At 39.8% G+C, this 24,842-nt stretch overlaps 1 protein-coding gene across 4 annotated transcripts in view; it reads left to right on the forward strand.

Moving 5' to 3' along the window:
- The window catches only part of slitrk4 (SLIT and NTRK-like family, member 4), a 39,280-nt gene that overhangs the window by 1,351 nt on the left and 13,087 nt on the right, over positions 1 to 24,842 (forward strand). Inside the window, exons 2-3 of one of the 4 annotated variants that reach the window (XM_069707702.1) lie at positions 833 to 3,374; positions 3,737 to 5,701. In XM_069707702.1, coding sequence (XP_069563803.1) covers positions 875 to 3,374; positions 3,737 to 3,846 — 2,610 coding nt within the window. In that variant the 5' untranslated portion in view covers positions 833 to 874 and the 3' untranslated portion in view covers positions 3,847 to 5,701. Of the gene's footprint in view, positions 1 to 832; positions 5,702 to 24,842 lie in introns of those variants that run through there. The other 3 variants (XM_069707704.1, XM_069707701.1, XM_069707703.1) reach the window with 3 other exon arrangements.

Genomic DNA, 24,842 nt, shown 5'->3' on the forward strand with positions numbered 1-24,842 from the left:
ACCTGTGTTCATTTTAAATGACCTGATTTAAAAAAATAAAAAAAAGCCATTAGTCTACCAACATTTTAATATCTTCCTCTATTTGGTGTTAAAGGTAGAAAAATGGTTCTCCGGGTGATATATGGGTGCTGCTTAAAACCTCTCAATATGTCAGCGATGGGCACAGACCCAATTCTTCCTCTTCCTTTTTCTCCCACAGTTGCTTTGCTAAATAACCTGAATGTGCAGCTCAGTGGCACTGTTGTCGGCTTCAGCTGAGATCCCCATGAAAAACACAACTGCAGTCGTTTGACTTTGATTTTGTTGAATCTGCACGGGGGGTGGGGGGGGGGGGTACGGCTGCGGTTCTTCAATATTTTCAAGACAATGCTTCATGCTTTGGATGTCAGAATAAGATGCATAGATGTGCAGCAGTTCATGAGTTTGGTTAATTTCGAGAAAATGTGGTACTTTTCCTGCAGGACCGAATAATCTGCATTAAACATTTGTGTCGTCCAGGGATGAGGGAGAAGCAGTGTCAATGCCAAAGCCTCTCACTCAAATGATTCCAATGAAAAAGTGCAATAACTGGAAATGTGCATCACTACGGTAGATATTGTAGTACGCTGTGTATACAGTAAAATATCAGAATAATATATCTCGTGTCTTTTATTAAAAAGCATGCCAAAATTGATGAAATATTGTAATTACAGTATAATCAATCTACAATATGCATTTTGATGGTTTGCTTTCTGTGTGTTTGTGTGCACACATGCTTCTCTGGTCTCGTATGTACATGTGTGTCTGTGTGTGTGACTGTGCATGCACCTCTCTCTTTTTTTCCTCTCCAAAGGTTACTAAATGGTTTTCTGGGGGAGGATTTCTAACCGGCGAGATGCTGCTCGTACTCCTGCTGGCAGCCTTTTCTTCTTCCATCTCCGGCTCCCTCTCCTCCTCCCTCTCCTCCCCCTCCATGTCGGACGGACCCCCGATGGTAGACCCGTCCGCCTCGGACTTAATGGCCGAGACCTGCAGCGCCTGCTCCTGCATGTCGGTGGAAAACGTGCTGTACGTCAATTGCGAGAAGATCACCGTCTATCGACCCACGCAGCTCATCCCCCCGGCCTCGTCTCTGTACCACATGAACTTCCAGAACAACTTCTTAATCATACTCTACCCAAACTCGTTCCTCAACTTCACCCACGCAGTGTCACTGCAGCTGGGGAACAATAAATTGCAGAACATCGAAGGTGGTGCATTCATGGGGATGAGCGCATTGAAACAGCTGCATCTGAACAATAACGAGTTAAAGGTGCTACGAGCAGACACTTTTCAAGGGATAGAAAACTTGGAATACCTCCAGGCTGACTACAACTTGATTAAATACATCGAAAAGGGAGCATTTAACAAACTTCACAAGCTAAAAGTGTTGATCCTGAATGATAACCTCATACAGGCACTTCCTGACAACATATTTCGCTTTGCCTCGCTCACGCACCTGGATATAAGGGGGAACAGGATCCAGAAGCTTCCATATTTGGGGGTTCTGGAGCACATCGGGCGCATTGTAGAGCTACAGTTGGATGACAACCCCTGGAATTGTACCTGTGATTTAGCACCTCTCAAGGCATGGCTTGAAAACATGCCCTATAATATTTTTATCGGCGAGGCCATATGTGAAACACCGAGTGACTTGTACGGGAGGCTCCTGAAAGAAACTAACAAACAGGAGCTTTGTCCCATGGGAACAGGAAGTGATTTCGATGTCAGGATGCCGCCCGCACTGCCTGATAATGGGCAGTTTCCCTCCAAAATGTCCCCAACCACTGTGGCTCCTCTTGCCACGAAAGCGCCAAAAACCACTGACTCATCTAAAATTTACGGTAATGGTATTGTGGCTGGTTTACCCCCTTTTGGAAGAAATAGCCAGATTGTTTCCTTCCAGACACGGACCCCTCCGTTGTTGTGTCCACAGCCGTGCAGCTGTAAAGCCCACCCTTCTGACTTCGGCATTAGTGTCAGTTGTCAAGAGAGGAATATTAAAAATCTAGCCGATCTCATTCCCAAACCCCCAAACGCCAAGAAACTTCACCTGAGTGGGAATTACATCCGCGACATCAGCCCGATTGATTTCCAGGGGTTTGAGGGTTTAGATTTACTTCATCTTGGCAGCAATCAAATTGTCACAGTGCAGAAAGGTGTGTTTGCTAACCTCACTAATCTGAGGAGACTGTATTTGAACGGAAACCAACTTGAACAGTTACACCCAGAAATGTTTTTGGGCCTCTCAAACCTGCAGTACCTGTATTTGGAATACAATGCCATAAAGGAAATCTTAGCGGGCACGTTTGACTCCATGCCGAACCTCCAACTCCTGTATCTCAACAACAACGTTCTGCGGAGTCTCCCCGCCTACGTTTTTGCGGGTGTCTCTTTAGCTAGACTAAATCTGAAAAACAACCACTTTATGACCCTGCCTGTGAGCGGTGTCTTGGACCAGCTGCGGTCATTGACCCAGATAGACCTGGAAGGGAACCCGTGGGAGTGTTCCTGCGATCTGGTCGCCCTCAAACTCTGGCTACAGAAGCTAAGTGATGGAGTGGCTGCCAAAGAGGTGAAATGTGCCTCCCCTGTGCAGTTCTCCAACATTGAGCTGCGCCTCTTAAAAAATGAGATCCTGTGTCCGAGGCTCGCGAGGCCGCCATTTGTTCAGACGAGCGCCACCCCCATTTTGACCTCAGTGTCGCCTGCCGGAGTCGGCAAAGCACCACCGGGCGGACCTGTGCCTCTTTCAATTATGATCCTTAGCATCCTCGTAGTGCTGATCCTTACTGTGTTTGTGGCCTTCTGCCTTTTAGTCTTTGTCCTGAGGCGGAATAAAAAACCCGTGGGAAGGCAGGAGGGGCTCGGGAACCAGGAGTGTGGCTCCATGTCGTTGCAGCTTCGCCGCCACAGCCACAAATCTGGCAAAAAAGGCTCCATCCCTGGAGACGACTTGGGAGGCGAGACATTCATCCCCCAGACCATCGAGCACATTGGCAAGAGCCACACCTGCGGGATGGGACGCTCCTCAGACATGGACGCTGGCTTCAAGTTTGCAGACTCGCAAAGGCAGAAGATCATCCTCCGGAACAGCGCCGACAAGGATAAAGACTCACTTTCCACCCTGGAGCGCAACAAACGCCTCAGTACCATCGATGAACTTGAGGAGTTTCTCCCCAACCGAGAGCCCAGCATGTTCATCCACAACTTCCTGGACAGAGGAAGAGATTTCAACAGTATAGGGATGGGCGGGTATGAAATTCGCTACCCAGAGAAAACCTTGGACAAAAAGATGAAGAAGTCGTCGCTGATAGGCGGGAACCACAGTAAGATCGTGGTGGAGCAGAGGAAAAGTGAGTATTACGAGTTGAAAGCCAAGCTCCAGGGAACGCCTGATTACCTGCAGGTGCTCGAGGAGCAGACTGCACTGAGTAAAATGTAGGGATTGTTGTGTTTGATTTTGTGCATCAATTACACACATGATACACAAGGAAGTCAGACACACAGACAGGCAGACAGACAGACAGCCAAACACATCTGCCTTTCTCTGATTCTTTATCCCCCTCTATAGCCACACACACACGCACACACACACACACACGCACACACACACACGCACACGCACGCACACACACACACGCACGCATACATCATTCAACTCCCAGTTATCTCGCCCTCTATCTTCATCTCTCTCTCTCTCTCTCTCTCTCTGCAGCCACACACACACACACAATACACACATGCAGCAAAAAGTGCCTTCTGGAAATCCTTAATGACCAATGCAGAGATGGACAAAATGGCTCCACACTACAAAGCTATTGCTAGAATCAGCGTGGATGTATTTCACAAGGAAAGACCTTTTGGATTATCCATGCCACTACACGTATGAGTCCCGCAAACACACCACAGGACACCCTAAAAAGCAACCAGACAGTCGTAGTATTTTTGCTGCTATTGAAATGGGTACTTATCTTCTTATTTTTTTGTCGTTCTTGTTGTTCTTTTTCTCTTCCTTTTGTTTTTCCAACCAAATCAAAGGGTCTTGAAAACAGTGCTTGAGAATATACCTCGCCGTCTTCAGCCCCTGTTTAAAAAAAAAAAAAAGAGAAAAAAGAAAAAAGGAGTGAGTGTTGGTTGTTCCTTTGTTCTGGGAAGTATCCAAAATCGGTATTCTCGGATGAGATTAACAGAATCAGTGACTCAATGGATGCTACTTTGCTTTCATTTGATTTTTGTATCATTTGTGGGGATGTCTGTTTGTTCTTGGGGATGCTCTCTGGAGTCGGCTGCAGACTCTCTGCCATCTTGTCTGGATTACACACCAGTAGCAGGACACCTGCTCTTTGCCGGGAGGCTAAACGGCTCCTGTTTTCCATTCATGGGAATTGGAGGCACTGCGAAACTCTTTTGGGGAATGATTTCATGACTTGTTTTCTTTGTGTAAAGAGCCATGTTAAATATAGTGTCTTCTGAATGGAGTTGTGTTTCTCTTCAAAATTGCTACTTACAGTAACTGTATGTTTTGGGTGAAATCTAACGGCACATACACTGTCAGAGGACATTGTTTCTGAAAAATGAAAAATGAAAAAAGAAAAAAAAAAAGGATAAAAAATTACAAAGCTGCTTGCCATGTAAGCGTAACCTGGAATTTATTTTGTAAGTCTTACATTATTTGTATCTGTGGGACTGGTTTGTAAATTACAAGGAAAGACAAACATCTACACAAGAACACACTCATACTGTACGACGGAGCATCATCATCAAGAGACTACAAGCCACAATTGTCAAACAAACCGCAAATATGATTCAATCGGTGATCCACCTCCCCTTGTCAGCTCTCAATTCGTAGTAAAAAAAACAAAAAAAGATTTAACAACATAGTTAATTTATTTTTCTATGCAGGATTATTTAAAGAGTTATTGGTATTATTTAAAAAATAATAATACACAAAGAGTGAAAAGGACTTGACAGAACGACGCATCAGAGCTAATTCAGGCCACCAGAAGTGACTGTTGAGTCGATTCAAGGGTTTTTGTGTCTCTCAGTTTACTGAGGAACTCGACCCGCCGGACGAAGGGTTGTGAAATGTGATCTGTGATGTTTCCTTTTTATTGTGTCGCACGACGAGCCGAGGCCTGAGAGAGTCTGTGAAGTTTCAAGCCGTTTCCTTATTCTTATATCTCCCACAGTATCTTGTAAAAGGTTTCTTATTAACATTATGCAACCAAAATAAATGTGCATTAAACTTGATATGCTTCTGGAATTGTTGGGATTGGGAAAGGAGACATCTCAGAGGACAAGGGAAAGCTACCAATTGAGGCTCTAAATTGTTAGATCAGGACAGAGTCATATCGTAAAACTCCATGTGCAATATTAGTAAAAATGCTCAGTCATGATGGCTTCAGATAATTTTATTTAATTTATTTAGTTTGAGGTTATATTGTCAAGACAGGTTCTATTTCAAAATTCCTTTATCAACTTAACTCTATCCGGTCCTTATTTAAAAAGTATTGTTAAGTTAAAATTATGAGTGTGTATTGACATTACAAATGAATAGAATGTATCTTGGAAAGTATAATAAATACAATTTTCTATCGGTCATAAATCTCCTGTATATTGGTTAATTTTCTCTTGTATAATCATGTTGAAATCAAGGTATTAAAATCGGCACCTATTTGCACTGTGTCCCCCCTATTTCTTTTAGTTACCATCCTCTTGGCTTCTTCTAGGCTGCTTTACTTTGAAACTGCCAAATCCCTCATTTCCCCGCTTTGAGTTGTTCACAGTACAAGATTGTCTGACAGCTCAGTGTTAGACAGACTACAGTTCAAGTGACAGGATGTTGTACTTGTTTTGTTCATGTACAAAAACTGGCTGCCCTTCAAGCATAATATACGATTGCTTAGTCTGTTTAGTTTGAGGAAACTGGCTGAGGGAGCTTGGAAACTGTTGCTTATGAAACCATTTACGCTTCTTCTCACAGAGTTAAAAATGGTGTCTTCAGTGTGGACGTGCCTTCAGCCAAGCCTCAGTTTAAGCAACTTTTCATGCCAAACTAAACATCTTAAGCTTGAAAACATCATTTCAAGATGCATATGTGCTGTTTTTGTGGTTTATGTCATGTAATGCTCTGAAAAAGATATGACCAAATATTGCATTTATTCATGGTAATCATTTCAGATTCTTTTATCCATTTCCAAACATCATTATTTTCCTTTTCTTTTCAGCTTTTTTTTTTTCTTTGTCTTTTTATGCCAACCTTATTGTCAGCGGTTATCAGAGTGCCATCTGTTTTTAGTCACCTATCAAACATTCATGCGTGTTCCATTTTAGGGTTAAAAATTCAGATTTACTGTTTCTCCGTTAATCCAACCTTTTGGGCTTTTGGGAAACCAAGTAGCAGAAAGTATGACTCATCCAGACGCCAGAGAATTGTCCTCATTAATTATTAATACCCAAGGCAGTTATGAACTAAAAAAGGGATATGGGGAGGGAGGTGGTGGTGGTGGTGGGGAGGGTGTGTGTGTGTGGGGGGGGGGGTATGAATCTGATATGTCCACCCCCTCCAAACTCTCTTTGCCATCTTCCCTTCCTTTTTTGTCATGTCTACCGTACTGCTCTGTAACGGAGCAGAAATGTAATTTAGATACTTCAAAAAACTAGATTCAAATTGGCTGGATAAGTGTTGTTTCTGTCCAACATTTTACTGCAGTGACTTGGCTCATGAGCAGGGTTCTGTTCCTGGAAGCTCCGGGGGTCCTTGAGGGGCTACAGTGCCATCACTAGAAAACAGAGAAATTAATTATTTTTACTGTAAGTTAACTCACTAGACATTAGTACAATGAAACGTGCACAAAAGCTTCTTGGTTGTTTTTCTTCTTTCCGTCTTCCTCTCATCACGGCTGTTATCATCCCACCTGCTGTAGAGACAGTTATGCAATTCTGTGCTGAAACTGTAAACTGTAAACTGTAAAAATCATCTCTTCTGTGCCTCAGAGTACATTCTTATCTGAAGGAGTTGCTTGGTGAAATGCATGGCGATTTGAGAGGAGGGATTTAAGGGGGAAACAGTTGGTAAAGCAGGGCTAGGAAAGGATTGTCAAGTGTTGACCACAAGGGGCGCTGTGAGCTAAGAACACAGCGGAGAGTGTGAAATGGTGTGACTGGACTGCAGGATCACTGAAATGATGCAATTCAGATTATATTTGTAGTTCTGCCTGATTGTCAACCATTATTTTGTGATTTTAAAGAAAAAATACACATCACGGACGCCACAACCTGCTTTTCATTATGATGATGCTTTTTATGTCCAGGAATAATTTATAAATTCTAGCATTAAGTCAAGGTATACTAACAAAAAAGCAACAAACAGATCAAAACTAAAGGGACATGTGTAGTCAAATCATTAAACAAAAAAAAGAAAGATTAAACAATAAACAATTTGAAATGATGTTTAAAAACAATCTACATTTTTTGTGATTGGTTTTGAGAACGTATTCCTCAAAATCTACAACTTGTTCTGTACTGTAAAATTCTCAATGCAGCAGTGGTTCATGGTTTACACATTACATCTGAACATTCTCAAGATGATTACTCAGATAAGAAAGCAACAACAACAACAACAACAAAAATGCTACAAAACCCTAACCTTATTGGGTTATTTCAAAATGAAGTGGTTCACCTGCCAACCAAAGAGTGTGTCTAACTAAGAAAGGTTGGGAGCCACTATGTTACAGTACAGCCTAAAACAAAGAGCCAAAGCGGAAAGTAATCAACACTTTATTTCAACGCTTATTCTTTGTATGAAGGACACATTTTTATGTTCAATTCTGTTTCAAACTGAGTGAAAAATTGCAGCTTATTTATTGTTCAGAAAAATGCAAATTAACTGCTTTTTTTAACAGTCCACTTCAAACTGTCTCAGCGGCACTTGAATGCAGCCTGAAAGTTGCAGGAAAAATTTAAATTCTAAGCCGTTGAGATCTGAGTTTCATTTCTGTCTCACCACGGAAAGACAATGTTACAAAGGATTAATATACGTGAAAACTAGACTGATTGTAGTTGGGTGCAATTGTTATCTGTGAATTCAGTATGTTATTTCATTTCTCTGGGGGTTTTAATTTCTGTCTTTACAGCTCTTTCCACTTTGTTGTCATAATAATGTTGTTTTGTAGTCTGGAATTTCTTCCACTTCTTCCTTTCTTGGATATTCCCCTCAACTTTCTTCCTCACTGTTTGGTCTCTCATTTGTCCTCCCTTTTCCATTTTGTTTTCAAATTTAAAATGACCAGAAATAACAGATTCACTTCATTATAATAACAGCCACTGTGGAAGCCTCTTTCCTGCAGTGTAAATGTGTGCTTTGTAAAGGAAATGTCTGCCCTCCCTTATCTTATTTGTTCCAAGTGTGCTACATTTGTCTCCACAGTGTTGCAGTCAGTTCTCTTTTCATGGGCAATTCTATCCAGAAGAAAGGAAGTCAGACACCAACAATGTTAAGTTTTGAACGTTGCGATTGGTAAAATATGTATTTTTTGTTTTCATTTACACTTGTTGACTGATGGTGACCACTCAATAGTCTAACCCTAACAATGTTTATTTGTCTTTCATTTTTACCTTGAGCACCTTGAAAGTTAGAAAAACAACATTTTCTAAAATGTATGACCATCTTGCACATACACAATTCACATTTTTGTTTGATGCTTTCAATATTTTACTATGAAATGTATCTTTCATTTAATTTCCCCAAAATTAAGCTCTTATTTTTTTTTTTTTTTTATCTTGAGCTTAATTTGAAGGATCACACCAGTGGGTTTGAAAACTATAAATCACGTATATAGTACTCATGTGTCACATACTTGGCTTGTCATTCACAATGTGTGCTGTGCATATTTTGATTTTTCCGTTGTATTTGTTTACATTTCCAGGCAGTTATTGGTTTCCAGTTATTTCTGTAATGTTGAAAAATCAAAGAGCAGAATGTTGAGAGTGGATTTTAATTTGTCACCATAAACATCAAGTCTGCATTTTTATACAAAACATTACAGGTCATGTTACATTATTATTGTATCATTGTGCAGTTTGAAGGAGCGGTTTTGCATGACAAACATATTACATGTCACAACAAGTGTTAATCAAGCTTTAAAAAAAGAACATTATCTTTACTTGTGTTTTAAAAAGTCTGAAAAAATAACCCTGATGATGTCATAATGATGTAATAAGTTTCATCTTAGACTGGGGTTTAGACCTCACTTATGAACTTGGAGTTTGTAAGATGTCAATAATTACCAGGCAAGAAGGGTCGAACAAAATTGTGTCATAAAGTTGCATTATGGGAAATGCAGTGTCTTGTATTTATATCTGGAAGTAAATGTCAGTGTATGTTGTCTTGGGCTGATTTAATTTTGATGATTTTAGTTGTTATTGGTTGTTGTTTTTTCTGAATCTGTTTTTGCTGATTCCCCCAACGTGCAATGAAAGTGGAATGTTAATTAATGCAGACGGTTTTGCATTAGTTCGCACAAGATTACCTTCATACATTTATGTAACTGTGTCAAAAATATGAGTGCAGACTTGATGGATTGCACATGTGCAAGCTTCAAGAGTTGGCTGATAGATTTTCATATAAAGCCAGCAATTATATGTATTGGTAGAAAAACATTTTCTGAAAAAAACAGATAAATGGTTTGCAAAATAGTAATAATAATAATCTTATTGGAAATAATAGTCATTTGAAGTCAATTGACCAGAACATGCAAAATCACTGGTGTGGTTCTTCAAAATAAAGTTTATTCTCTTTTGCGCTGCATCAGTAATAAAGGCCCCAATGGTTTGTTCAGCAGAATTAAAGAAGTTAAAAGAACAGTTCAAATATTCATTGCCCCATCAGGCTTGAATGCTAAAATCCCACATAATTAGGTACATTCCATTACAACAGCTTTTACTCATGATTCTAGTTTGTATTAATGCGGTATTTGCTTTAATTACATTTCTATTTTCTCTTTGACACCTTATTAGACTGTGAGGGCACATTTGTAGCAGCGGTGCCTCATGTCTGCTGAATGCCAACAATGTGCTCAGGAATGGTACCGGGGCATTTTGGGCATCCGCCACGGTCAGGCGGCCATTTGAGAAGGGATGAAAAGGGATGGCATCTCCCTGGTTACTGCAAATTACTCGGTGCATCCCCAATGAGAGCAAAACAATGCCTCGCCTTCCCAACAGCTGCCTCATTAAACGTAGACAAATCCACCAGTGCTGCTCTGTTGTTGCTGCTTGGCTGCCATTTTCACACCATTTAGTGACATTCATAGAAGGCGATCACAGAAAGTCTCCTGTCACCTGTCGGTTGAAGCCGTCACAGCCTCAGGGTCAGCTTGTTAAAACAAAAGCTGGATGAGGATTGTGTCATGCGTGGCTTCCTGTCGTTATACAGAAGGCTTTGCGTGTGTTTCACTAGCCCCTGTGGTCATGAAACTTAAGCAACTTTGTGCAAACGTTCTGCACAGGCTCAACACACTTTCACAAAGCAGCAGCCAAGTGTGATGTGTTCAAATCTTCCATTTCCCCCCTTTCCCTGCCTTTAATTTATTGCAGGCACGTATTAAAGGACAGCACTCTCGTAGAATTTCACAGCCCCTACAGGGCCTATTTGGCCTCCACATCATTAAATTAATTTAATTTTTCATTCAAATTCAGTCCTTTGAATACAACTTTTTTAGCACCAGCTTGGTCTTAAAAGGATAATGAGTTCCTTAACAAAATGAGATGTTCACATTTGAAAAAAGTGACATCCACTCTCTCTTTCAAAATAATAGAGTGAACTAAAGTAAAACTCTGTTCACTGATAGTATTATTATTTCATGTGTCTGAGGCTTATACTTCCATTCAGATTATGAAGGAAGCTTTTGATATCATTTTCATCAGTGTTTTCATTGTTTCATACGGTGTATTTATTCCCTTCTTTGTTAAATCAATGGCAAACGCTGCTGTCCACTTTTAGTCCAGTGGTGTAATTACTTGGGTTTTGTTGGTGCCTGGTTCTCATGAATGCGTATTTGTAGCAGTTTAGTTGGCGCAAAATTACCTGAATGGATTGTATGAGTGGTGATGTTGGATTTTTGTTGTGGTGGTGCATTTGCTGCCCTTCTGTCAACAGTTTGTTGAGATGTCTGTCGGTCTTTTTTATGAAGTGAGATAACGTTGCTGTCAGTAATTCCTCACATCTTGGAATTACAAGTCTGTGAACCTTTTTGTTTCAATGATGTGAGGTGAACTCAACTTAAAGCCGACCTTCTCTGAGATAGGAATGTCTTGAATTTAAACTCTGAATGGAGGTGAAACCGAATCAAAAGTATTCATTGTAAAGGGCATCTAATTTCCACAGCATGCTGCTCTGTTGTGTGCAGTTAATATACAATCGACTCAAAATACCAGATCAAACTGTGACATTGGACAGTCACTGTCAATTAAACATCACAGACAGATACCAAATTGTCTGCTAATGAGTTCATGAAGCTGTTTCACCACAGGGGAAAATAATTACTATTTAAAAGTGAGACTCAGCTCTATTCTCATCCATTTTGAGTCTGTTTTTTTTTCTAAAATACAGACAGTTTTGTTTGTTTTGCTACTGTTGTTGTTGTCATCCCCCTATCCAGTTGCCTATACACTGATCAGAGCTAAAAAAAAAAAACAAAAAAAACAATTAAAAGTAACTATATTACAATCCCAATGCCAATATAGTCGGGACGCTGTGTAAAATGTAAATACAAACAGAACGTGATAATTTGAAAATCACATAAACCAATATTTTATTGCAGATCAACAAAAGACAACATATCAAATGCAGAAACTGAGAAATGTTATTGTTTTATAAAAAAACAAATATATAGGTATATTTTGAATTTGATGCCAGCCACATGTCTCAAAAAAGTTGGGACAGGGTCATGTTTACCACTTCTTCGTTTTACAACAGTCTGTAAATGTTTTGGAACTGATATCAGTTTCTGGAGTTTAGGAAGTGAAAGGTTGTCCTATTATTAAGATTTAATTGTAGCTGCTCAACAGTTCGGGGTGCAGGCAGGCCAGTTTACCATCCAGACTCTTCTACTAAAGAACCTGCATTGGTTCTTTAGTAATGCTTCCTTCCAGATGTGCAAGCTACCCATGCCATGTGCACTAATGCATCCTTGTACCATCACAGATGCTGGCTTTTTAACTGAGTGCTGATAACAAGCTGGATGGTCCCTCTCCTATTTAGCCCGCAGGATGCCAAGTCCATGATTTCCACAAAGAATCTCAAATTTTGATCAGACCTCGGGACAGTTGTCCACTTCACCTCAGTCCATCTTCAATGATCTCGGTCCAGGGAAGGCGGCGGTGTTTCTGGATCATGTTTCTATCTGGTTTCTTCTTTGGAGAGTTTTAACCTGCATTTGTGGACGCAGCGATGAACTGTGTTCACAGACGATGTTTTTTTTTTTTAGAACTTCTTCTTAGCCCAGACTATGTTTTCCACTACAGATTCATGTCTGTTTTTTATGCTGTGCTGCCTGAGGGCCCGAAGATCACCACCATCCAACATTGGTTTTCAGCCTCGTCCATTGTGTTCAGAGATTTCTCCAGATTCTCTGAATCTTTTAATGATATTATGAACCGTAAATGATGAAATCCCCAAATTATTTAACATTACATTGAGGAACATTATTCTTAGATTGTTGCACTACTTTCTCAAACAGTCTTTCACAGAGTGGTGAACCTCTCCCCATATTCACTGCTGAGAGACTGACTCACTGAAATTATATTTTTATACTCAATCATGTTACTGATCTGTTGCCAATGAACCCAATTAGTTGTGAGCTGTTCCACCAGGTGTTTTTGTTTAGCTTTTGAACAACTTTTCCAGTCTTTTGTTACTCCTCTCCCAACTTTTTTGAGACATGTTGATAGCAACAAATTAAAAAAAGAGCACATATTTTCAGAAAACAATAACATTTCTCTGATTCAAAATTTGATATGTTGTCTTTGGTTTCTTTGCAATTAAAGTTGGTTCATTTGATTTGCAAATCATTGCATTTTGTTTTTATTTAAATTGGACACAGCATCCCAACTTTTTGGGAAATGGGGTTATACAATTTAATCATAGTTTATAATAATTTGGGTTTGAGAAATGACAATGCATGTTTGGTGATCAGGCTTAAATTTTAAGAAGTATTTTTTTTTAATCATTTTTAATGTTAAATACTGCAATTTTTTTGACAGTTACATTTTCCATTCTTCCATACTTTTTCTGTTTGTGAAATATGAAAGCATTGTTGTTCTGTTGTTTTTAGTGTTGTAAATACTGCATTGCTGGCATGTTTAGCCAATAGCTGAGATGACTTAGCTAATATCACATATTCTGCTAAGTACTTTTCTTACTATTTAAAGTAGCAATGACAGCGTTTTGGAAAATAAAGTGAGTTAAAAAGTTGAATCTCACTAAATGGGCATATTTAAGAACAATTCAAATTTTTCCATTTTACGATGACTATTAAGTACGAAAGTGAATGTTTCTAAAGTATCAATTGTGTTTCTTTCTTCTCAAATTTGATTTGCACCACTCTACTCAGTTGGTTATGCTATACAGATCCCCAAACTATCATAGGAATACAACAGGTATAATGCGGAAATACTTTTACTTTTTTCTGTTTGCTTGTTTGTTTGTTTTATGGTCCAAACATCCTACTCTAGCAACACTTTAGAAACAAGCGAAAAGACTTAGCAAACACAACATTCTGCTAAACTACACTGCTAAGTAGCAATGACAGCTAATTGGAAAATATGAGTAACAGTTTTATAAAATTGACATGCTTAAGAGGAGAACTATTAATTCAAATTTATACTTGGGTAACGTGCTAATTAAATGCATTTAGCTACTTTACATCTCTTAAGCTCAAATGTCATTTTGAATCATCAGATTTAAGCTTTCAAAAGCCATGAGAGTCATTTAAATCCTGATAATTGGACAGTTGAGTCTTGAAAATCATTGTTAAACCATTTTGCGTTAGCTGGGGAGCAGCTGTATGTGTATGAACGCAGGGCTGTGATTAATGTGCCGCTGTTTCCCCTTGGCGTGCAAACCTACACCTATTTCTATTGTATTACATTGATCTATGGATGGATCAGTGAAGGCAAGGGAACAATTGCAGACAAGTAGAGGATACATACTTAGACCTTTGGGACTGCCCCTAGAGGTTACACGCTTGTTTGTGTGTTTGTGTTTGTGTTTGTGTTTGTGTTTGTGTTTGTGTTTGTGTGAGAGAGTGCTTTCCTGTGCTAATATCCCAGGGGAACACATCAGAAGCTTCCCTTTTGCTCGTGCTTTCACTATAGCTTATATCTTATCACAGACCCCAAGCCCTCTATGAATATACCACTGAAAAGCAATTCATGTAAATTATTTTTAAAAGTTAAATAGAATATATGTACTTTTTTATGCTAATTATGACTCAGAACACAGAAAGAAGTGACCCCGCAGCAGGACATGGACGTGTTTTCATTTCTTGTTGCATAATGCTCATGCTTCTTCTTCTCTCTTTTAAAAAAAATAAAACAAGTGTTCTCATTATTTCAAGAGAAAAGTCTGAAACTGAAATTAAAATGTACTGCAGGGTTTTTTGCTTGACAGGAAATATCTAATGACTGCAACACCGAGCAACTCCTGGTATACTACCGCCTTAAACTGTCTGCGGATACAGACGCAGTCATCCTTCTCCCTCTCTCCCTGCCTGCCAATCTGTCTTGTTTGCCTATCTCTCCATCCATCCATCCCCCTGTCTTTTCTCTTTACTGTACCTGAGCTGAATTATGATCCATAGTCTTCCCAGATACATTGTGATTGATTGGGCTTTCCAGCTAACTAATGAATTGGCCCCTCAAGGACATGTAGTGGGCCAGCTTTGGTAATAATGTGGACTCTGCTGAAGGCAGCTCAAAGACTCCTGACACCACAGATTTAGCGCTTACAGTGTTTATATGGATTTGGCTTTAGCAGGGGGTTTGTTGGGGTTTTAATTTTTAAATAGCTACCAATTGCTTTTCTCATAGCTTTTCGCATAACGTCTAATAAGTGACACGCTGCGAGGAAATTATATTCTTTTGTGATGATACGGTAAATAGCATTAATAGACAGGTAACACCTCAGCACTGTCAGAAATCACTTAAAGCAAAGGTTTTGCCTTATTAAAGGTTTGAATGGTTTGCTGCAGTGTTTAGGTACTAGGTGTTTATGTAGTAGCTATCACTTAAAAATGGACTAAACAAATGTTTTGTATAATAAATATTGATCAAATGTCAGTGTGCATTGTGAAATGTGTAGTTCAAAGAGATGAAAATACAGACCTGATTCTGCGGTTTCCTTCAGCTTTCAGTTTCGTAGCATCTTTCCTTCCTTATTGTTTGGCTTCTGAGCTCAATCTTACCTCATGCTAATACATTTTCATAAATGTGATGTGTGCTACCTACAAACAGCTGAACATGATAGTGACAAGCTAGTGGACATAGTTAAGCATTAATTGGTTAATGTAAGTTAATGGAGAACAAAATGGAGCTAAAAGGAGGAGGAATATTGGACTCGGCGATGTAGTCAGAATCATGACTCAAAATAAATGCTAACGGTGCTCCATGTAAACTGGATTCGTAAATTGGCAATTTACCAATTTAGGTTAGGCCTAATAATGGAATCATATGTTTAGAGTTTGGTCCATGACTAAAAATGCCTCTTTAGAGCATTTACACACTTGCCTTTAGCCACACATTTGCATGTCTATGATGTTTAGCTTGCTTGTCCCAGAGAGGAGCATTAATCTCGCACTGTAAAAGTGTTTGCTGTAAAGAGACTAACAGATGTCAGCACTGCTGCTCGTTCTGCCATGAAGTTAATAACAGTGTGGTAACATCCACAATTGTTGCCCTTGTGTTTGAGTTTTACAAAATCTGAAGTCAATATGGAAAATATTATGTAATAGTTCCCCAGCTGTTTCTGTGTTGTATTAAGTTGCTGCCTGTAAAAATATTTAGATTTGCAAAGCTAGAACTTGTTTTAATGGATCTCTTGACAAACCTTTTAGCTTACTTTTATCAGCTCGGGGGAATAAAAAACAAAAAAACAAATGAAGGTAGCAGGCTTTCCCTTTTTCATTTGGTGCTGACCATTGCTTTCATTGGACAACATGACTGAGATCACTTCCAGCACATTAGGTTAGCATCTGCTGAAAATGTTTGATCTTATGGGATTTTGTTAAAGATATTTTTAACTTGCGATACTTAAAACTGGTGAAAGTGAAACCTATTTAGATTGAAGAGGGATTCCAATGGATTCTAAAATGTGTTCTGAAACCCAAATCAAATTCTGATGTGTGAGTCAGTCATGATCTGTCTCCAAGTAAAAAGTTGTTCATCTTTAAGTGAACACAAGTATAAATCCAATCAATGCCATTTGTATTGTGGTTTTCTTGTCAATGCCTTTGTAATGTTAAAAAGCAAGCATATAATGAGCCTTTGGGTGTTTTGTCCATTGGTTACCATACTGAACATGTGACAAGACATTCAGCACCACGGACGGCGACTCCTTGGCAATCGGACTGGTGATATTTTTTATTCAATTAGTCAGCATGCAGTTTATGAGTAGTTTACCTCTAACCAAACTTCTACAAGTGCTCAATTAATATGCATCATTAAAATGAAGGAACCATTCATCCTTTGACGCTGTCCTCTAGTCACATGTTGGTAGAACTGATGGGATAAACAACCAACAGAAGTAGTTGATTGACTTTAACCTAACATGTAATAGAAATTAGGCACTTTAAATATAGTGCCAGTGTTGGACACAGCGTTCTTGCACAGCTTATTTTATCCTGTGCTGCTGGGATGCATCAAAGTATTTTATGCATACATCATCCACTTGTATGTGTTTATATCATTTGCAGAGTGCAGACTGAATCAGCACCTGCTGTGATGCTCGGTGATGCAAAAACAAGTGTGTGGGTATAAAAATACTGTCAGGATGAGATGGATTTCAGATATTTTTTCATGGAGCTTTTACTGTGCTGACGGAGGACACGCAGACACATTTGTAAAAGCATTTACCTCATTTTAAAGATAATTTTCTCTTTTGTGTGTGTCAAACAGCATGAGTATTGTAAATAACTACTTATGAGTATCTGAGCTGATCAAACCAATCAAAATATGTGGTGGTGCATCATGCTTTTGCTGCTGTTTGTTTTGTGTCCTGCCCCCAGCACACCTGGCATTAACATCTGTCCCGTCTGATTGGATCACAAGTGGTCAGCTAAAAGTACAGGTGTGCGCAAACCCAGGACGCATTGCTGTTGCATTGAGAAGCATATGACCACGTTCTTTGATGAGTGTCAATGCAAATACGCCCTTTGCCATTTTGAAGGACCGCCTACTTAACTGTCCGTCTGAATAAGCAACAGAACTACTGAATGCAGGTCTCAGTGCCATGGTCCTGTGTTCATATCTGACCCGGTGCGTCCACGTGTTACTGTCGCATTACAGCAGGTCTGTTAGTTTGGGATTTTTTTCTCTCCTCTCAGACTGTTCTTACACCTGAAGATCTCTGCTGGCCCTTCTATTTTGTATTAATTGTTCTCTCCCCATAACAATCCTGCTTGATTCTGCCATTCTGCTGAGATCAGCTGAACTCTTGAATTAAACTTGTGGCTATAAAGCAGCTGTTTAGTGATAAAACACAAGCTGTACATGATGCCTGTTTCACCAAAGCCTCCTCTGGATTTCTTTTTTTCTTTTATTTTGTTTTCTCATTTGTCTCATCTAATTCCTGACATACACCATCCCGACAAGTGTGGAAGCCCTCACAGTTCATTTATCCACCGCAGTGCAGAGTCTGACCCAAACTGATCGGGTCCTGACGATTCTCGCCATAAATTACAAACTCACAGAACTCTGTTCAGACATATAGAACTGTGAAATACATTATACATTTGTAATAGACACAGTAATGCATTAAAATGATGCTGCAATGAGCAAGGCTGTCTCATGTTGTTAAATGCTTGTTGCTTCAAGTCCTCTTCTTTCTGTATGTATCCATGTTCTGATTTACTTGTGTATTTACATAATATATGTGTTCATTTTCATATAGAGAGGGATCACAAGTGGTCACTTGAGATCCATGATAATGCCAGGACTGCAGTCTCATACTTAAAGCCGGCCACTTGTGATTGGATCACCCAGGCCGAATGATAATGTCAGGTGTAAACCCTGTACAGCTCGCCAGTCTGTCACAGGACCAACACAGAAAGACAAGCGTGTGTTTGGACGGTGGGAGGAAGCCGGAGCACCCGGAGAGAACCCACGGAGAACATGCAAACCTGGCTGAGGTTCCAACCCAGAACCTTCTTGCTGTGGTATCGGGTTTGTCTGCATTGTAAATTATTATTTGCATCTGAAGTCCAGGTGTTTTTTCATCAAGTCCGTTTAGAATCGCACACGGGCTAAGTTTGCCTTCAAGTCTTTCAGCTAGAAAGCTTTTATAAGAAAAATTCAAGCCCCCCTCCTCTTCCTCTTTCCCTAACCCAAACCCTTTCTGTCAAAAAGACCTGAAGGCAAACGTCTCCCAGAACCTCAGATCAGGTCCAAGACTTTGAACCCTAAAACCCTATTTAATAATTTCACTGGGGCAGATGGGCCTTGTAGAAGAAATGGTGCTCTTTTGTCTGTAACTCTTGGATAAAAAAAAGTTGAAGTGAGGCTTTCTTGTGAAATGAATAATCTACCTTTCTAATATGGACAACATGTCAACGTTTTAAAAATCAATAATTGTCCAAGAAAAATTTGTTTCCACATGTGGCTGCAACACATTTTTACATGTTGCAATGAGTGCAAATGCAGGTTTGACAGAAGTTGTAGAGTTTGATGATAATGTGCCTGCATTACTCATATGTCATTATGAAAACCAGTTTTTATTTGTTCTCATATTTAGAGGACAGTTGTGAGATCATAGCTGTCGTTAGTTCCACCAAAATCCTTTCTGATGCCACTGATTTTTTGTGTTGAATTATTACATTTAGCAGCTTCAGAGTTTTATTAAACTGATTACGTAGGAGGGAATTCTGCATTGACTGAGTCAATCTAGTTTCAAATCTTTATCAGGACACCTCAGCAGGGAGCAAACCTGTGAACGTTCTGCCACAAATCGCTCCACTCAGAAGGTTGCAGCGCTGCAGACGTGTGTTATTAACTCAGCTATAGCTCCGGGATGATGCAGCTTTCATAAGTTTGCCTTTTCAGTCACAGGATGCATTTTGCATTGTCTCAGGAAACAGTCAAACTAGTTTTGACAAGTGTAGTTATACAGAATGTTATACAGAATGTGGCACCGCTGTTTGTTCAGGCTGATATTTTCAAAACGCAACAAATAAGTATTTTTTAACCGGGATGTAAAACATAAGTGAGGTATGTTATTAGATATATTATCTGCTGCTTGATAGAATGTTTTCTGGTGTGAGTGTGTGTGTGTGAGTGCTTATATGTGTGAACAGATACCTTTACATTTAGCCTCTATAGTTAGTTTTCCACTATCAATGCAGCATTTCAATCTAGAAAAAAGACTGAATAAGACCAATTTGTGTGTGTATCTGTGTGCGTGTGTGTGTGTGTGTGTGTGTGTGTGTGTGTGTGTGTGTGTGTGTGTGTGTGTGTGTGTGTGTGTGTGTGTGTGTGTGTGTGTGTGTGTGTGTGTGTGTGTGTGTGTGTGTGTGTGTGTGTGTGTGTGTGTGTGTGTGTGTGTGTGTGTGTGTGTGTGTGTGTGACTGCAGTGTGTCCTTACCTCCAGTGCTTTCATGCTCTCATATTACCAGTTCTCTATCTCTTATCTCTCTCTCCAGCTCTTCGCTCCCTCTCTCTTGCTTGCCAAGCCAGCCGGTGTTGACGAAGCACTAGCTGTTGAAAGAAAACGTGTGTGTGTGTGTGTGTGTGTGTGTGTGTGTGTGTGTGTGTGTGTGTGTGTGTGTGTGTGTGTGTGTGTGTGTGTGTGTGTGTGTGTGTGTGTGTGTGTGTGTGTGTGTGTGTTGTTGACAGAGCTGAGAGATTTAATTGACACCCACAGAGAGAATTATACAAGCTTCCAAATGCTCTCTCTCTCTCTCTCTCTCTCTCTCTCTCTCGCTCCTCTGTGTGTATGTGTTTCATGTTTTTTTTCTTTTCTGCATCTACGTGTCTGCATGTGCGTGTACAAGTGTGTGTGTGTGTGTGTGTGTGTGTGTGTGTGTGTGTGTGTGTGTGTGTGTGTGTGTGTGTGTGTGTGTGTGTGTGTGTGTGTGTGTGTGCCGATGCTCCCCCATGAAAGCAGTGCACATGTGAACAGGGTCCCCAGTGTGCATGGAGTGTTTTTCTCTGTAGTTTACAGGGACAGGTCACATTAGTGTTCCTTATCCACACTTCTGTCCTTCACTGCTCCCATTTCCTTCTCTTGTATTTTTCCCTCTTTCCTTCCATCATTCATTCTCCTTCATTCTGTATTCTCTTCCTGTCTTTCCCTCGGAGCTGTAGCTCATCCTCCCGTGCTGTAAAACGAAGATCTTTAATCTATTGTCTTTACAACATGCTGCTGTACAAACGCAGGGAATTACAACACATCCTACAAGCTGTTATCTTCCTGCTATCTGATTTGATATGTATCTGCATTCACACACAAGAGTGTATTACTACACTTGTGAGGGCTGTGTTTATTGTCTAACCGTATACCAATGGAAATCAAAGACTTTAAGTTCTTCAATTCATTAAGAGTAGTAAGGCAGTGTAAAAATACTAAAGTGCGAGTCAATATGTTTATGTTATCAGTTTAACTTGAAATGGGTCGCTCATGATGAAAAAAACAGAATTTATCCAAATTGTGCAGTTTTTAAGGGACCATGATCCTCCATTAGGAATGTTTCTTAAATGGTTGAATCATGTCAAGTACCAGCTGCCCCTTCACACCTTCCTGACGTTGGCATGGAGCAGCCAGTGTGCATCCGATCCGGTAACCTCCTGAAACCAGCGATCCGACATTCACACCCACTTCAGCTGGTTTGAGGTGAGCAGGTATGCTGGGGTGTCTTTAACTTCTCTGAGACTACTGGCTTGAGTATGGAGTATGTGTGTGAGTATGGCTGCTCTGGCCGGTTCATTTCCCAGTCCAACCGATCCATTCGCGTCTTTCAGCTCGGTGTTTGGTTTTCCTCGTTGTGCGACGTGTCCAGCACTAAATGGAAGGAACACACATGTTGTGTTCCAAATGACACACTTCCTTTAGTACACAAACTAATAGCGCTCTGACATGTTAGGACTCTTCCTTGTGCAGTGCAGGACTTTCTACAGGATTGTAGGAGTGCATCATTGGGAACTGTAGCGCACTGCATGCTTCTGTACTTGCTGGTGTTAACGCACTTATGCACTCAACATAGTGAGTATTAGTAAGTAAGTACACCCTTTGGAGCACAGGAATCGAGCTGATGGCATCAGTGGAGTATTTAGTGGCTCCTGAACTCATTATGTTTCTGAGAACGAGAGTGAATATTGGACTATTGGATGGTCAGAAACACAAATTAATGGAAATGTTGCTGTGTGTTTGTTCAATGTGTTAAAAATGTAGATGGAGTATACGGAAAGTACATGAAGAGATATTATGTTGAGGTTTGTGCCAAACATCAACTGATCATCTTTGTGCACCGGGAACAGTTTGTGCCGAGCATCATGAATATTGCACTGCAATCTAGCTTGAACAAAAAAAAGAAAATCGATCATACAAAATAAGGATTTCAACGTAGTAATCCAAGCGTGTCGATGCTATTTGCTTACATGCCAGTAGTGATAGTGTGTCAGCAGAAGAGGGCTTGTAGTCACAGCTCATTGCAATCAGTGCAGTCCATGAATGTATTGTGAACCCCATGATGGAAGATATACATTGCAAACACAATACAGAGGAAATGTTCCTAATTACTTCCTATCACTGCCTTTGCTGCCAGAAAACTAGTTTAACATCCTTATGGTTGGATTATTCCTTTTTCCTGTGCATACAGGACAGCGTTTTTGCATTTAGTTGTATCTGTAGACAAACATTGATCACAGGAGCATGTGCTGTAATTACAAACGCACAGACTTAGCGACATAGTTTATTACGAGGCTCTGATCTATACCTGAACATAAATCCACTTGTGCATAGATCACATAGAGTAAAGCATATATTCATTCCCCCTCTTTATCTATCCCACTGCTGCCCTATTACCTTTTACACATGTTTTATGCAGATGTTTTGGCAAAATCATTGAGCGCATGACATTAGCTAATCCTGTGGATGTGTTTGCTTGGCAGTGTAGATGTCTATAGACAGGAACACGCATGCTTGTGTAGTCATGTTTGGGTTGTTTCTGTTACGGGCTGAGAGCCTTTCCCTGGAGTGTTGAGTGTATTTATGGTGAATAAGTGTGTATGTATTTGTCATAGTCTTTTCATAAAAATAAGGATGAATGAACATTGTAGAACCATAACTCTGAGTCATCCACATGAGCCACCACAAATTTGTGTTTTGTCTGCAAGTGCATGTGTTTGTGTGTGTGATACCAAAGTGGAACTAGAAAAAAACAAATCACAAAAGGCCCAAATGATGTGATGTATGTGACTAAACCTACGATAAAAATGAAAGTAATCTGTTTTTATTTTCATATAATGAATCATATCAGTAGAGGAAATACGTGTTTGAGAAGGCAGAGATAAAGAGAGTACATTCAGGAAGCTGATACCATATGGGCAGCAATGGGCAGACACATATCCATGTAAATGAATGTTCTGCACTCAGGCTGAACGTCGACCCAGAGTGATTCATTGTGATGCATGTTAGACTGTATAAATATTCTCCACTCAACGGAAAGAGCCAACCTTGTTCAGAGTGTCGGGCTCTGTGCTGTGGCCTCGTCATCCGGTTCCTTCAGGAGTAATTAAGGTTAAAAGTCAGTGTGATCTGTCGAAAAGGAAAAATGGTACAAAATTCTGTCTCAGTGTGCACTTAGAAGAACAATAAAGAAACAAAAACTGCACACATTGCAGTCATTTTTTGTAATATTATATTGATATAATATTTGCACTGTTAAATTTTGGCTTCCCTAGTTAGCCAGCAATAGCCAGCAGCCTAACTAAGCAATTTATTGAATTTTTAGAGGTAATTACTGCAAAGTTTAGCTTTCAACAAAGTTAAAAATGATGGATTTCAGAATTTAAGTCTCCCAGTCATACAGAACATTCATTTTACTTCAGCTACGTTGGTGAACATGCAATTAAGTGACACAAAATACTCAAGCGCCAGAATTACAGAGAATTAAAGGCAAAACAAGAATGTACACCACTACAGGATAAATAAAACAATCTCCACAGTTATCCAGTGTTCTTTTGAGGAGATAAAGATCATGTAGACATGTAAGAATGTGCTTCTATTAATTAACAACTCTCAAGACCCGTTCTATTGAAAATCAAGTTTTCAACCCTGGTAACATGTTTTTGTTTTGTTTAAAAAAAAAAATATGTTAGAAGATATGTTGTGCAAAATAAATAGTCAATGCCATGGCTGAGCGTTTCCACTGAGAAGTCGTGCTGGAGACTGTCAGACAGTCACTGCAGTCCCAGGAAACCAAAGTGTCATTCATCACAAGCCTAAGGAGCCAAATGTGTCACCTTCCAGGGTGGGACTTTTTCATATCTTCAAACCGCCAGCTCGGCCTGCAGGCGGAGGCTATTTGTATAATCATTTCTGCAAGAAAATGTCCTAATATGCACCTTTGATGTGCAGAGATGAGTTATCAGGGGTTTAATTAATGGCAAGAGAGTGACTTCAATATGCTGAAACTAAAGGTTGTATGGCTTGAACTTTGTCTGTCAGTCTGTCCAATATCTTGGTACAATGGACTTTGGTCCAGACCTCTATGGTTCCCTGTGGATGAATCCTGCTGACCATCATGAAGCTGACTATCCAATTTTAGAGTAAAGTACACCCTGCCTGATGGATTGTCTTAAAATTTGCCATGAACAGTATATATTTAAGATTCTTCCAGGATTCATTTGAATGAAATTGATCCTTTGACTTGTCATCCAGCTATTGGATGGATTGACGCAAAATCTGGCACTGACATTTTTGATCCCCTGATTTGGTTTATGATCTGCAACCGTATCAGCTGGACTTTGTGTTTGATGCTAGCGGTATACAGAGCCTTCTTAGTTGCAGGCTTAACTCAAAAAATGAAAATGGTAAGAATTATACATCAGCATGAGCATTTAGCTCAGGCACAGCGTCGGTCAGTAGTGCGGCTGTCGACCCCATTCTTGTTGATGTGTTTTTGCTCTGTCACTCTCAAAATTAGTTTTGTCCTTGTCTCCATCAGTCGCTCTCTTCTTTAGTTTTATTCATGCCAGAATTGTATTCAGTTCCCATATAACTATTTTGCTTTAGCCGGTGCTGAAAACATATGTTCATATGTGTTATGCACTTTTAATGCTTTGTGCTGTTATAAAATAAAACTGTTCTTGCGGAGTACCGACTTGGACCCGAAGTTCCACTCACTGATCAAGTCAATTAAAGTGACCAGAACTGGAAGCTATCTCACATGATAGTAGCTGCTTCCAGAACTCTGTAAAATGTGACATTTAATGAATAGTAGGCTTCACTGTTTGTTGTTGTAACAGTCCCTTAGAATTGCAATCAATCAGTTTAGTCCAAAAAAATCTTCACAATTCAGATTTTCAATGTTTTCTTGGCTGCAACGTCTCAA

This window comes from Brachyistius frenatus, unplaced genomic scaffold, assembly GCF_029030835.1.
Source record: "Brachyistius frenatus isolate BFR_SWC_R1_liver_20210118 unplaced genomic scaffold, ASM2903083v1 Contig_71, whole genome shotgun sequence".
Taxonomy (NCBI): domain Eukaryota; kingdom Metazoa; phylum Chordata; class Actinopteri; family Embiotocidae; genus Brachyistius; species Brachyistius frenatus.